This window comes from Chamaea fasciata, unplaced genomic scaffold (assembly GCF_029207755.1).
Source record: "Chamaea fasciata isolate MVZ Bird 193981 ecotype frontalis unplaced genomic scaffold, bChaFas1.0.hap1 SCAF_9, whole genome shotgun sequence".
Classification (NCBI taxonomy): Eukaryota; Metazoa; Chordata; class Aves; order Passeriformes; family Sylviidae; genus Chamaea; species Chamaea fasciata.
In genome coordinates this window covers 26,674,372-26,689,786 of record NW_027094094.1, presented here as the reverse complement: position 1 = coordinate 26,689,786, position 15,415 = coordinate 26,674,372, and the positions used below count along the sequence as shown (strand labels likewise).

At 41.2% G+C, this 15,415-nt stretch overlaps 2 protein-coding genes across 7 annotated transcripts in view; one reads left to right on the top strand and one right to left on the bottom strand.

The window, feature by feature from the left end:
- GLUD1 (glutamate dehydrogenase 1) overlaps positions 1-5,096 on the bottom strand; it is a 29,225-nt gene extending 24,129 nt beyond the window's left edge. The window contains exon 1 of the mRNA XM_066191592.1: positions 4,581-5,096. Coding sequence (XP_066047689.1) covers positions 4,581-5,016 — 436 coding nt within the window. The 5' untranslated portion in view covers positions 5,017-5,096. The remainder of the gene's footprint in view (positions 1-4,580) is intronic.
- Positions 5,097-5,294: 198 nt separating this feature from the next.
- SHLD2 (shieldin complex subunit 2) overlaps positions 5,295-15,415 on the top strand; it is a 29,307-nt gene continuing 19,186 nt past the window's right edge. For 4 of the 6 annotated variants that reach the window (XR_010722318.1, XM_066191585.1, XM_066191588.1 and 1 more), the window contains exons 1-2: positions 5,295-5,647; positions 14,255-14,510. The gene's annotated coding sequence lies outside the window, so the exon portion shown is untranslated. Of the gene's footprint in view, positions 5,648-14,254; positions 14,511-14,589; positions 14,696-15,415 lie in introns of all 6 variants that reach the window. The other 2 variants (XM_066191586.1, XM_066191587.1) reach the window with 2 other exon arrangements.

Here is a 15,415-nt window from a genome sequence, read left to right as displayed (position 1 = left end):
GGTTAGGCTGTTTCCGGCTCTGATTCATTTGGTTTCATTTATAACAGATCTGTTGGACAGTTTGTTAACATGGAAAGGCTTGAAAAAGTTTTAAAACCATTTAACAGCATTATTTCCATAGTAAATGCTGCCTAACAAACATGGAATAACTTCCATACTACTAAGCAGGTAAAAATTCAATAAGTTTATTTTGTTTTCTAAAGCTGACCATTTAATGGTAAATAGCCATCAGCAACCACATGAAAAATAGCTTAACCAGTTCTACACCTTTCATAGAACCTGATGAATTTATTTAGAAGAATTTATTATTTTAAGTAGGAACTGCCCAAGTACTTTCCAACAAAGTCATCTATATTCAGACATGTCATTTCCTGTACCCTATTTGGTTTGTTTTACTTCTTTAGGCAGCTGTCAGTGCAGTGAACAAGAGCAGCTGTGGTTTCCTGTTAGTGCTGGCCACTGGCATGCAAGTCACCACAGCAGCAAAGGAAAGAGTGATTTGACCCACAGCATTACTTCAGCTACCAGGCAGCATCAGTCCAGTTGTACAAATACTACATTTGGAGTGTAAGCAACCTGAGTTCCAACACAGGAGAAAACTGCTTACTCCATATTCTCAGTGGGATGAGGAGGCATCTAACTGACTTTTTTTCTGTCTAGCAAACAATTACATTGCAGAGAATGGAGTCCTTAAAACCTGGATTTGCATGCTGGACATACTGCAAGACCTACCACTTAAATGAGAATATTCATGACTGTTCTGTAAAGATTCCTAAAGTACAGCAGAGAAGCGCTGCTAAGAAAAGGAATCACCACTTCTCAATTTATAAGAGTTTGCAACCCCCCAAAGCAGAATTAAGGATTAACTTCTACAACGATTAAATAGGTAAGCACCACAAGATTCAATAAGAAGTGTTACTTGTGGGTTCTCTCAGTAAGGTGGGAAACCACCAAAAGTTGTAAACTGAAAAGAAAGCATGTTTCAGTACATCATGCTTCTCTTCTAGAAAAGCACTTTTCTTCACCCAGTGAAGAATCACCTGCACTGCTAGGTAGTGACAGCTACATCCAACAGCACCAAGCTGACTTGTGTTCTTACATGTGCTGTGGGGCGAGAGGAAAGTAGGATAAGCCTTTAAAGAACTTCCTATTTTTATTAACAGTGCTTTTGATTGTTAGAATTAGGGTATTAAGAGCATTGTACTTTTTGAATAGAAATAACGACAATCAGGTTTCTCACCAAGGTGTAGGAGTTTGCCTTTAAAAAAATGTCAGACTGATCTTGGATTTGCCTTCATGCAGCTGTATCAGGCCACAGTCATCCATCCACTCAGGACTGGTATTTTCAAAGCAGTTCTCTCACGGTATTCACTCTGCTGTGGTATTTCTACTTTGCAGGCGAAAGAGAAGTCAGCACAGAGGAGGTACAAAAGGACTACTAGTCAAGGAACTGCCTGTTTGTAGCAGCAGGTATCATTTGCATGCACATGTGAGATTTATAAAGATAAACCTTACATTTAGAGTCTGGCAGTTTTCTCATTTGGGCTGGACCACTAAACAATGATTGAGATTTCACTCCAGAAGAGAATGAGCAGGCAAAGAAATTAAAGATATCTCTGACAGAAGGAACATCATCTAAATGTTATACTGTTAACTACAAAGGTTTAGTAGAAATAAGAAGGTGCCGCTAAAGTGCATATAATTAAAATGTTTATTTAGACTCTTTTTCTTTGAGTAATTCAACTGCCTCCAAGTTTAGGGTATTTAAATCAAGATTTTAAAATTTGATTTACAGTACAAATTCTTCATTAGTTCCTGGTTAAATCTGTAAATTATAAAATTATAAACAAAGGCATACAGAAGTAATATACAACTTCTGATGAAGTATTTTGGTATGAATGTACTGAAAAACTTAGGAACAATTAAAGAGGGGCAGCCTTTACAAGACCTAAAAACTTTTGTACTCCTACATTTCCTACTTGAATCCTAAAGTGTTCTTTGATCATTTGTCTCATCTGCACAGAGAACAGTATTTAATATTCTCTAATCAGCATCTCTTATCCTTCAGTTTACGTAAACCTCAAGAAATATAAGAGATGAGCTTTTAAAGCACAATGCTCCTTGAAAGAATAGACAAGACAGAGCATCCCCACTTGCTAGCCATCACCTAGCAACAAGTAAATACCATTTCTTTCTTAGTACCAAATACACACACACTCTCAAAAAAAAAAAAAAAAAGGTAACGTTGTTTTACCAAATTTTACTTTTCAGAAAGCGTGAAGTAAAAGGTTACAATTCTGCATGTGAAAACTGTGCTCCTCCTTATGTCTTTGCAAGCCTTTCACTTGTCAACTCACCCCTTCTTTTAAAGGGGGCCTTATGTCCCTTGCTGTTTCTTGATGGTGTGAATTACTTGCACTGGGCACTGGGGTCCACAGTGTGCGGGACACTCACTTCAGCAAGTTTCCCTATTTCATACTGTTATATGGAGTTTGGAGTTGTATTTCATTGGACTTTGTGCTTTTATCCCTATGGACTGTACTAAGATTCTAGTTCAAAAATCCCTTTTGGACAAAAGCTCAAGTTGGTGCATTTCACGTGGATCAAATGTACCATAAATGCAGAAATATCTTTACCACTCCTTTGCCATTACAGAAGAAACGTTCTACTTCCTCACACCTTTTCCACAGTGGGTTTCAAGCAATTGATCTGTGCTTATCATGCATGCCATATAAATTTAGTACAAATTCAGATCAGTCACCTGATAGTAGGCAAATTGCTAGAGAGCAGTAGAGGGTGAAATCCATTAATGATCTCTATGCTTAAGAATGGAAAGGAAATATCATTTGTGATTCCTTCCCTAAATTTGGAAGGGGTGGGGAGCAGCACAAGAAGGACAAACTACTGAGACTTCCTATTTTCTGTAGCTGTCGTTTTCAATTGCCTGTAAGTGCTCCAGTGTTTGCTTCAGTGTGAGTGCAGACAGACATAATAGATGCCACCAAAAACCAAGAAATTCCGGTGAGAATTTAGAAATGTGGGTATCAGAACAGAGAGTCCAATCGCACAATTGGCGGGGTTTGTTCACGTACAGTGCATTTTATAATTATTTGTTGTGTAAGCATTAGTTCCTTCACTTATGAGCAATACTAATGTGAAATATTAGAAGCCATCATATATTAATATTATTTTATTACTTCATTTGCCACTGGACTGCATTCTGTTATGCAAGCAGAATCTGAAGAGTAACACAGGCTATACAGCAAAGGACTTTTTGTAAGCAGCAGCAAAGAGTAACTTAACTGAAGCAGTGATACAACAGCAGTGGGATATCCCTCAGAATTTTAAAAGAAATTATAACACTGGCATTGAACAGCAGATTCATACGGAGTAAACTTCAGCCACGCCCAACTTCAGCTACACGTAAGTCTGATGCTAATTCTTACTTCAAGTAAACAACCAGAAGTTGAGTTAGCCTCTTTTGGGTAAGAATTTAACATGTCACAGGATACGCACTAGATATTTGATTTTGGAATGTTAGGAATCACATTAACAGGACACACTATTTGTGCTGCAGAGAGAAATCTTCATGTCACATACATATACACCAGCTGAACTGATTCTCACAAACACATTTACCTAAGAACACCCTTCCTAATCTAGTCTTGAAGTCAGAGAACTTCATTTATAAGAAATCGCTTTCTGTAACTGTCATTATTTATCTAAATAAAGCTGATGTACACTGAAAAAAAAAAATGTTTACAGAAGCTCTGTTTTGAGTCACAGACCTGAAATGGTTTCCAATACTCAAATGTCCACAAAGATCAGAGCTCTTGAGTAAGTTATGCTGAAGGACATCTGTATTTGTTTTTCAAGGAAATGCCATCTATCCCAGACTAAAAGGGAGTCTGATTCCTCTGAGATGACGGCCGATCCCATGAGAGCCCGGCTCTGCTCAGCTCCACTGGGATTCACCCTCTCGGTCCCTCGGTATGTCGTTGGTCTCACCTACCCAGAGCTAGCTACTTCCAGAAAAATCACTTTTACCTAACTATGTATCCAGCCGGTAACTGGCAACACAGTTAACTTGCAGTTTTTCTCTACTGATGTTTTCTGTGTGAGCAGGAGGTTTCCCCAACACAGCAAGGCTGAGTGTAAAGGGACAGCGGCTCCTCCAGCTCTCGAGTGGAGCAGGCACTTCCAGCATGGTGCTCCCACGTTTCCCTACAAACCCTACCGAGGTCTGACTCACATCGAGTTAAAATTAGGCAGGGGTTCTCCTCGCCATGCCTAGGGCCAGACCGGCCCTAGGCGGGTGCGGCGAAGGCCCGACCGGCAGCCGCGACACCCGATACAGGGGCTGGCCCGGGGGTCAGCCGCGGGGCCGGGACGGCGGAGCGCTGAAAGGCTGCGGAGGAACCGCCCTGCTCCTGCCTTCCCTCGGGTATCGGATAGCGCGGGTGGCACAGAGAGGCAGCCGCCTGCCCTCGCTGGCCGGGCGAGGAGCAGGCGCGGTGGGACGGGGGGGCTGGTCGGGGGCACGGCGGCCCGGCCCTCCGCGGGGAGGCGGCAGCTCTCACCTCCCTTGCAGGGCGTGCGGTGCTGGCTGTGCTGCGCCCGGTAGCCCTCGATCACCTCCCACTCGCCGTTGTCGCGCTTGATGGGGAAGGTGACGCTGAGCACATGGTTGCAGGGCTTGATGATGCGGAGGATGCCGCGGACGCGGTGGCGCCGCTCCTCCATGCTCTCGCGGGTGCGCAGCCCCTCCACCAGCTTGTCCTCCACGATGCTGGCGCCGCGATCGAAGAACCCCTCCACCATCTTGAAGAAGTTGGGGTCGTCCTCCTTCTTCGCCGCCTCGCAGTAGTGCCGCCGCGGACACCGGCCCCCGCCCCATGCCGCCGCCACCACTGCCCCCCCGGCCGCCGCCGCTGCCGGCCCGCCCGACTCCGCGCCCGCCAGCACCGAGCCGGCGGCCAGGCGGGACGCCAGCTGCTCCCCCAAGTAGCGGTACATGGCGGCGGCCGCCAGAAGCGAAGATCGGAGCGGCGCTGCCGCTGTCACAGGAGGCGCCGGGGGCCGCCACCGTCGCCTTTAAACGCGGGCTGCGGGAGGGGCGGCGCGCCCGCGGGGCGCGGGGGGCGGGAGCTCTCCGCGCCTCCCGCGCGCGCCTGCGCCCCGCGCGCCGCGCCGCCCCCGGCGGGATTCGCGGACGGGAGGGGGCGCGGCGGGCGGGGCCGGGCCGCGCCTGCGCAGTGCGCGCCCAGCGCCCCGCCCCTTCCCCTTCCCTTTCCCGTCGTGAGGCCGGGCCCGCCGGGAGCTCCGCCGGGAGCCCCGTTACAGCCACAGCGCCCGGCCCGCGGGGCCCCGCGCCGGCTGCGTGTGTGCTGCGGGCCGTGGGGAGCCCGGGGCAGGGAGCCTTCACCTGCCGCCCTTCAGCCGCGTGAAAACGAGGCCTCTCTTAGCGCAAGTACAGTGGCAGTGAGGGCGTGCTCGCACGCAGCGTTCGGCACGCCCAGGGAAAGGAGCCCGTGGGGAGAACCCAGCCTTTCCACGTGTGTTCAAGTGACTGCCCTGCCGAGAGGGGACAGAGCTTCGAGTAAAGCTGCTAACATGGCTGCTTTCATAGAACCGTTAAATCACTGAGGTTGGAAAAATCCTTGAGATTTATCTACTTTGTCTGCTCGACTGTTCTTGATTTTGCTGTGTCTTGGTCCATTCAAGTCCATTTTTTAATGTAGCTCAGGCAACATCTCTTAAGGCTATTGCTTTAAACTTTTTTAAGATCTTTCAGAGCATGAGAGGCTGTGTGCTTTACCATTGAACTAGGCTCATTTTAGAAGAACTAAGTGGCTTATTCATTTTCTGTATGTTTGGGCTGCTAATGGAAAATACAGTCAGGTTTTTTTTCTTCTTAAGTTTGTGGGAGACCGATGCCCCTAAGCCAGGAATAACCAGGAAGCTGCTTTATCGCTGTGGGAATCTCTAACCACTATGGGCTGTGCTACAAGGCTTGTGGGAAAGTAATTTAACTTCTGTATTTGTCAGCGGGGAGATTAGTCACAGATTCTTTAACTCACATAAACTCTTTGGGCAACTGATGCTCAATTTTTATCTTGATTTACTGCTGCTGTCTGTCCTAAGAATCTGAAGAAGTTATTTTAAGGACCACTAATAAGGCTGGGTTTTATTTGTAATGAGGGTGGTTTATAATTGTTGTCTAGAGAGCAAAGATCCTTGATAGTGATACGGGGTAAAATAAAGCAAGAAAGGAGCTGGTTCTTAGGCCGGTTTGTTGTTTGGATGTTCACACAGGGCTTCAGAAACAAGCCTGCTGATTTGGTTTTCTGTCCACACTATAGGTGGTTTATGGAAGACTTCTATTTTGGTGTTAATTTTCAGTTCACAGAACTGCAGTGTTCACAGTGGTTGTATCAGCTTTGAGCTACTTCTTGATTTCACTCATCTGCATATTCTCATTAGCTAGAGCTCAATTTCTGTACGAGTTCTTAAATTTTGTAAATGCATAGGAAAGAAGGTAGTGCGAGGTGTTGTGACAATTAGTCCTTACCAGGTAATTATTTCCACTTTGTTCCTTAGGTGGAATATCATTGCACAAACACAGTGGTTAAATGAAGAATGTGTTTGCTCAAGCATGTAGACTTGGATCTTAAGGTTAATGTGCTTAGCTCCTCTCCTGCTTTCAGCTGTGTTCTCTCTGATTTATGAGCACACTCAATTGTCAGCTGCCTGCAGTGTCGGGCTGCTTGTAGCACACTTTGTGGATGTGTTTGAGGCTGAGCATGGCAGTGTGAGAACCACGTGGATCTCTGCAGGGGCTCAGTCACACAGTTGTATTGGAAGCAATGGCAGCACCATGCCTGCCCTCCTTTCTAAACAAGACTGGATTTTGACAAAGCATTTAACAAGCTGTGTGTTGAATGCTGAGAATAACTAAATCAACATGTTAAATTGCTTAGTCTTTAAATATTGTAAGAGATAACTAGGGAGTTTTATTTTGCACATTTTTATGACTGAAATCATGTGTATAGTTTACAGGCACTTTATTAAACTCAGCAGGCCTGTACCATATTTCTGTTTGACTCAAGTCCTTTCTGGAGGCAAGATTCCAGTCCCCCATTCCAGTATTCTTACGTGCTCAGCAGTGAGCAGTTGAATCAAAATCAATTTGCCAGAGGGAATTAAGAATGGCGTGCTCCAGAAGGAGTTCTAATAGGCATGAAAATGGTAATTGCACTAATAAAAGAGAAACTGTGTCTTCTTTGCTCTCATATAGAATGTGGGGTGCCATCAGGAGATTCACATTTGAGCAGCATCAGTAAAAAACAAAAATCACTGGGGTGGATTAAAAGATAACTTTGTGTCTTCACAACCAGAAGTTTCACTAACTTTATTAATTTTGTACAGTGTTTTGATCTCAGGGCTGCATCTGAACAGAGAGATAAGTAGGAAAAACTCAATACCTGCGTGGTACGAACTGTCTGTATGATTCATGGGCTTCACAGCAAGGTCATTTTCAACTGTGTGTCCATGTCAGGTATCAGTTTCTATTTAGAATCTGTGAAGTATGACTGAGGGAGACAAACAACTTGATTTAATTTCTTCTAAGCTGCTTCTAAAACATATATAAATTTCAACAGATTATTTTTATTACAGATAAGAGCAATAATAACCTGTGTTGTGACTTCCTAAAGCAATGGACTGTTTTAGGGTGTATATTAGAATTCCATAGCAGAGTGGAGTATTTTTCTGTGTGTCAGATTTTAACATTCTTTTGAGAAAAGGGATCTAAGACAAGAATCAAATACTTCCAAAAACAAAGAATCGAATGCTTTAATCCATTACATTATTTGAAGTACTAGCTGTTTGGGCTAAAACATTGCCAGGGTGTACTGGTGCTGAATTCCCTCAGAAACTAGAATAGCTATTCCCAGCTTACATCCCAGTCTTCCTACCAGCTGACCAGAGCAGATGAGAAGGAGCAGAGAAGATGCAAATCAGGGATCCCCCAGGGCTCTGGATAACTCTGCCCTTGTCTGCCTGAGCCCTTCAAATCCAGGGTGACCCTGGGGTGCCTCCAGTGCAGAGTTTGAGCCTCCATTAGACAACGCACTCAGAAGGGAAGTTGATCTGTACAGAGGACCAATTCCTTTCTGTGGTAAACTGTCATGTGGGAAGGCAAACTGCTTCTGATATAAACTGCAAAATGGCATTGCAGTTGTTCCAGAAAATTTCATTTTAAGTTGCGAGCCATACCACATGAAGCACATGACAGTTCTTACCCTTTGCCTAAAGAATTGATTGAGATAAATTCCAAATAAAAATTGAAGCAAGTTATTTGCCTTTGAATTGCCTATATGAGCATTTATGTTTCCCTTCCTCATTTTACCAGAAATTGCAAAAAAAGGCCTCTTTTTCTTGGGCTTAAATGTTATGCTCTGCTGCTTTATGTAGACCTTGCTAGGTGTAACTAAATAGGTGAGAGATGGGGTTATTTTCTTACCCCAAACTGCTGCAGAAACTGTTCGGCCTGAGTCAATAGGTCTCTGGACAGTTGCATAATAGTTTCTGAGTGAATGGGAGGATGTCAATCTGACAGGAATGTTAAGTGCAGTCCTCACCTCTTGGCTAAAATCCTGTGTGTGTTAGATGGAGATGATGCAGGTGAGCAGCAAGTGTGTGGGACTTCACAGAAGTCTTCTTCCATGGGAGCTGCCTGCATATTGTGGGAAGATGTACTCAAATAGTACCAAATGGAAATCTAATTATTTTCCAGATCTTTAGCTTGAGGTGTTCTTAAGTTCATGGGTTTTATTTTCTGCCTTGCCAATGGTTTAAAGTAAACACTTCATGTCTAATTGGTTTTGGCATAGGATGTGGAAATGGAGATGGCAGTTTATCTGCATTCAATCTTCAGAGTAATGGGAAGTAATTTTGGCACAACATTTGTTCTTTCAAATGCGTATTTTTTAATGAAACAAATACGCTACAGATAAAGAGTCTAAGAAATAATTATTGTGGTCTGATCTTATTTTTAATTCCAAGTTTGTGAATGAACTGTTGTACTCTAAGTGCCGTATTTCTTGATTATATTCTTCCCTTTTTATGCCAAGGATGCAACAGAAATGAACCAGGATGTGTGACACAGTTGTCTGGCTTCAGTGTTGCTGGAGGGCTGTCCCTGTAAGATGCTGTTACAGGCAGCACATGGATTAGGTGAATCCCCAGAAGATTCCCCTAATTTGTGACTGGCTATATGAGCACTTGACTAGAAATCTTCATTTCAGTCATCTGTTTACAACCAATCAGACACCAAAGCCTTTTTACTGATAGCATAAGATATCAGTACTGAGATCTATTGGTTTAGAGCCTTTCCTCTATAAATAACTTCAGCTGTGTAGAGCCATAGCAGATCTGGAGAGCAGACTTGTAGTTTTTTTTCTTTTACTCCTTTTGCCTTTATAAGAAAGAACCTGAATTTGGGGGTTTTCCAGGAAGGCTGCAGAACTTAATTTGCACATGCTGCAAATTTGATATGTTTTTTCTGCAATGTTGCAAAATTGAAGAAGAGGTATTCAGATTATTTCCTGTTGAGTTAAAGGCTTTAAACCTTTCAATAATTTGTCTTATTAATGAGATGCATAGGTACCTGTGGTCTGGTTATTTAATGTTTTTATTTATTACTTTACATTAAATTGAAGTTTTTCCTGACTGCTAAGTTCAACTAATAAGCTGCTAAGTTTCCTTCATCTGTAAATAGTAATGTTTTTGCTTGTCTACAGCGCTGTAAAAGTAGAGAGTGAAACTCATAATTGTGCAAGTAAAGTAGGAAGTTCTAGGTTTAGCTTAGTAGAGACTAGGCTAAAGTGAGTATTTTTTTTTTTTTTGTACTTGAGGCATTGCTGCAAAAGTATTTTGCAGCTAAGCAAAATTAAATTTATTATTTAATCAAACATAATATTTGGGGTTTTTTTTACTTTTCCAGAAATCCTGCAGATATAGAAGATATATAGATATAGATATAGATAGATATGAAATAAGATACAATTCTTATTTCAAAATTCTGGTAATAGATCTATTAGCCCATTATTTAGGATGTGAATTTGACAAGGATCCCTACTTCATAAGTGAAAGGTACTTGGGAAAACCCTCAGTAAGTGGTTCAGAGCAATTTTGTGAGCTTTGAACTTGTTAATAATTCTGCTGCAGAAAAAAAATATTGAATAAATTCTGATAACTACTTCATGAGTAAATATTTTAATTGCCATGAAAAGTGATTGGGCTTATGTTTATTAGCTTTAAAGATCTTCTGTCTCCATCTGTTTATATAGTTGCTGTGCATGATGACTGATGTTGCCAACTGGTTACTTCAGCCCTGTGACAGAGCAGATATAAAAAGCATTTCATGTATACAGGAGCTGATGCCCTCATCACTTGGTCAGGCAGTCTATAGATACCCAGAAATTCTCAGCGCCATGTTTCAGTACTGTTGCTATCAATATATTGATAATGAGTGTTGCCAGATAATCTGATAAATATTAAGTATGCTTTTTAATGACACTTGTCCCTGTAACACTGCTTCTGGTTTTCAGATGGGTAGGACAAAAAGTGACTCTCTCTGGAGGCTGTTGGTCTGACCCAAAGCTTGCTGAAGTCAGTAGCAAATGAATCTGATTTCAGTGACCTTTCCATCAACGTGGCCATTCATGGCAGAGGCTTTTGTGGGTCAGTGTAAAGGCTTCTCCTTTCTCAATTGCTGTATCAGTGAGAGTCTGAGTAAGCAGCTGGTTTGTGTCACTGTGGTGTAGTCTTTAGCTTTTGAGTGGTATTTCCTCACTTCTAATATAAAAGACAAAAGAAGGCATGATATGGTTACCCAATCCTGAAATATTTGTGATTCTCATCTTGCTGTTAAGTGTGTTTGAAATTAACTGATGAACAAGCTAGTGATGGGAAAGCTGATAGATATACAGGCCTAAACCTTCCACAAATGCACTCTGAGCATGCCAGCTTTGTTCTCTTAAATAAGGTTAGGAAGAAAAGAAAGTACTTCAGTCAGTTTATTTCATGGAAATTATGTTTTATGGAAAATTCCTGTTAGTTCAGTGAATGTAGCAAGTAACAGACAGTAGAAAGTGGTTTGCCAGGAGTGAAATAAGAATTGTTTGAAAGTAACATTTACAATTGAAATGGATCTTTTTTTGCCGCTCTTGGATGTCCTTGGCTGTCTGGCTGAAAATTATACCAGCCTGGAATCACAGCATCAGAGGCAGCAAACCAGTTTTTTCTTGGTTTAATACTCAATTGAGGATCAGAAGTTGTTGACATAAACGTAGTGTGTATTGTTTAAATAACAAACATTAAAGCTCTTACCAACTAGAGAATACTAGCCTCCTGTAGTGCTTTTGTTTGCCTTTCTATTAACAAAATCAACTTTAGCCTCTTTCACTTTAGAAGAGTCGTTATGGAAATTAAGATTGTTAAAATGTGTTTGAATGCTTAAATCTTCTGTGAAATATGTTGGTGGGTGAAGCCCAGATACAAAGCAGTAAAAATTGCCATTCAAGTTTGTTGGTGTAACTGAAATTGGTTTTATCAGAAAACTCCAGAAGTACATTGGCTGGTATTTTTCAACACATTATGGATTTCCTGGTGGGAGGGGGAGAAATAACTGGTTATGTTGGATGCAAAAATGTGTGTGTGATATCTTCTCTTGGTCATCTTTCACAGACCTCAGGGTTGTTCGTGGTGCCCACTGGATGTAGCAATCCAGCACAAAGTCACTGTTGTATAGCTTATCCCAGTGGAATCTCAGAATGAGAAAATAGGTCAGAAAAGGAAATATTTCTGTTTTAATTAAGTTGTCCCTTCTTGAGCACACTTGAACAATTTTTGAAAACAGTGTATCAAGTTTTTCTTGATTATTATTTATTGTCTAATTTTGTCCAGATAATGTCTGACTTATCTGTTCTACTTCATCTCTTCTGTTTTTTTCCTTTGAAAGCCAATTGATTGAAATTAAGCTTATTTTGAGGTACTGGAAAGGTAGGGTCTCTGCATATCAGTAGTAAGAGATTTTCTGGTTTCATGAGGATTACAATATTGTGGTCTTCTGACTAAATGAGTTAAAATCACCATGAAATTTGTAAAAGCTTATCCTGGTTTCTTTCATCTTACCAGTTTTCACATAAGCCTGGTGTTTTTCTTCCATCTTATCAAAGAGGCTTGGTGTTTTTCTTTAGATTAGTAAAGGAACACTAACTGGCAATCTGAATAATGTATGCTTTTAGATTGTTCAGGTATCATTAGAGATCAGCTTTCTTGAACAGAGGATGCTCTATGTTCACCTCAGGTTTTAAGGCTGCATTATCACTGTGACATTTACATCAACAAAACATTGGGCTGCTTAAGCAGAAATTGAGCTTCTTCCTCGTTTGACCAAAAACCTCAAAGTAATGGATGAAAAGGTGCAGGATGGAATTAGAAGCCACTCTCCTTCATTGTTCTATTCTCCCTAAATACTTTACCCCTCAACTACACTGAGCTCAAGCTTGTAGTGCAAGTCCATTAATGTTACTCAGTTTTAAGTGCAATTTATTCTTGTTTATTACATGGCTAATTCAGTGAAGGTTATGTAAGTTAAAGAAGTTAATGAGCCTGTTAACTAAAAGGAAAGAAAAGCCTGTTATGTGACAAAACACTCATCTTTTTACTCCCAGAATGAGTCCTTAAGTCACAATACAATATAGGGCACTGCCTCAGGAGTTAAAGTAGTTCTTAACAGTTTGAAAACTAAGGCTTGATTGTGTGGGTGTGTTCTGTACAATATAAGGTAAAATAGAACTTCCTTCAAATAGTGTATGAGGTTCAGGAACTAAACAACAACAACAAAAAAATAGTTGAATCAGATGCCCTCTGTTAATCCTGACTTTGAATCATTTGATTATCTTGTGCTAAACCAGCACCTGAGACGTCAAGACCCACCTTCCTTACACAAGGAAGGAATAAAAGCAGAGGAGGACAATAAATCTTACATTGCAGGAAGAGAGAATTGTAGATACAGAAATCACATAACCAGGGATGCTGACTGTTAAAATCTCAAGAGGTAGGATGAAAAGCTGAGGTGAAAAGGGTAGTTTTGTATCTTATCAAAAAGTTGAAGGATTGTGCACTGGGCAATGGCAGTGCAATGTTTAAGGTATGAGTATGTAAGATTCCCTCAGTGAGTTCTACACTTGGTTCAATGTACTGTGCAAGCAAAGGTAAGTTACTTAGCCTTTCATTGCCTCAGTTCCCATAAAAAACCTGGATGGTAATTTATTCTCAACTTCTTAAAAATATGAGAGTATTAAAAAACATTAAGTATTGCTTGGAACTGAGCTGGCTATACAAGCTTGTAAGGTCCTCGTATCTGTATGAATATAGGCCAGAAATTATGGAGCGTGGGCAGTATGTATTCTTAAAGAGAAACTCCTGCAATTTCTCTTCTAATAAACTCAGTTTCTTTCCTATCAGACTTGATTTTCTTCAAGAAGTATAGGAAAGTCTTGGATTATTTTCAAAAGTGACAAGTAAAATACTTCTTGTCTTGAATGTTTATCCTTTTGCAGAGTATATTCAATTTACACATTCCTAAGAATAGAAATAGTAAGGTGAAGTGGAACTGCAGTTCATTAGTTTTATGTTGAAGATGATGAAAAAATGGAAGTTATGTAGGCTTTTGCAGGTTCTGTTGGGTTAAAAGTATCCACAGAAATGAGTGATAGAGGAATGAGCAGAAGTTCTCTTGGAATAACAAATGCTATCCATAGCTTCATCCGTAAGCTACTTTAATGGTTCAGTTCGGATAAAAGGAATGGTTGTCAAATACATTATATTTATGTTTTGCCAGCAGATTTTATGTTGATTATTTTCATGCTGTATGCTTAATATGTCTGAAAAGAAGTCAGTCTTTCAGCAAGTCTTCATCCAGCAGATTGGATGACGGCAGGTGAAGGTAATATAATTTGACCTGTGGCTCTGTTTGGTTAGAAAAATTTCTCAAATGCCAAGTAAGGTGGAATTACTCAACAAGCAAAGAAAATAAATGCTGGGGTTGGCATGAGTTCTTTGGGAACGTGCCAGTGTAGATATGATTGTGCTTTTTTGCTGAGAAGGTCAAATCAACTTGTTTAAAGCAGTGTAGTTTCTTGAACTTAGACTTGTTTGTTTTTTTACTGTTTTCCTACCCTAGGTCATAAAAGAGCATGAAATTGAGATGAGATGGAGGAAGGTGACTTTATTAGCTCTGTAACTTCATGGATTGCTAATTCTAATGGACCTGCTGGGAATACAGACTTTGCAGTTGAGCTGTTCCCTGGCCCTCCTGTGTCCAGCAGTGGAACCCCAGGAGGCAGAGCTCTGACTTCTCAGGTGTGAGATTTCCATTCCTGCAGTCAGCTCAAACCCCTCATTGCATCAATGCTTGTAACGCAGTCCTAATCCTAAAGGTCAGTGACAAACTTTCTGCCAATAGTTCTGCTCTTGATATCTAGTCACTGAGCTGAGAAATCACTATTTAATTTTTAGAATAATGGGATAGAACTACTCTTCAAGTTTCATGAGTGCCTTTATTAATGTGAGATGTGGTGGCAAATTTCTGTCATGGGACCTGGAACTAGACTGGAAAGCCAAGGTAATGTGGAAAAGCCTAGATAACTTTTACATTGGAACAGCTTCAGTCCCCACTAAACTGTATTTTGATTTATATAAGGTAAGCTATTGAGAATTTGAAAGAATAGAGTTTGACCTATTTGGGTAGACTTTCCCCACATCTTTCTTAAAGTACTGATGTTAGCTGCAAGAGTGAAATTTTCTTTTTTGAAAGGTAAATGTGAGTCAAGACATTTTTAAGGGGCTTTCATTTTTTTGATATTTATAGTCTTAAGAAGCTGGGATCTGTTTGGAGAGGAAAAACTTGGCTTAACACCACAGTTCTATCCAGCAGTACAATGTTTGCAGTGCTCAGCAGTGGAGAATGCTGCTGGTGGACAGCTTCCTTCTCCATGTGAGCATGCTCCAAGGAAAGCTGAGATGCCCACTAAACAGTTTGTCACCTCAGAGCTACCTGGAGAAGGGGCCACTGCATAGAATAGCTTCCAGGATCAGAACTTTATCCTTTAAATTTACCTGGATATAAAATGTAAGTGCTTGTTTTTTAAACTCTGTGTTTCCCAAGTTAAAGGGATAAGATAACCATAGGTAAAGGGACTTGACAGCTGATGGACATTTGGGATTGGAATCTTCCTTGAGAGCTGGTAAAATAAAACTTACTTGTTTGCCGTATGCAGAAAGAAGCAACAAGTAACATCATAATGTGTGAAGGAATTAAAAACTATACAGTATGTTTGCACAG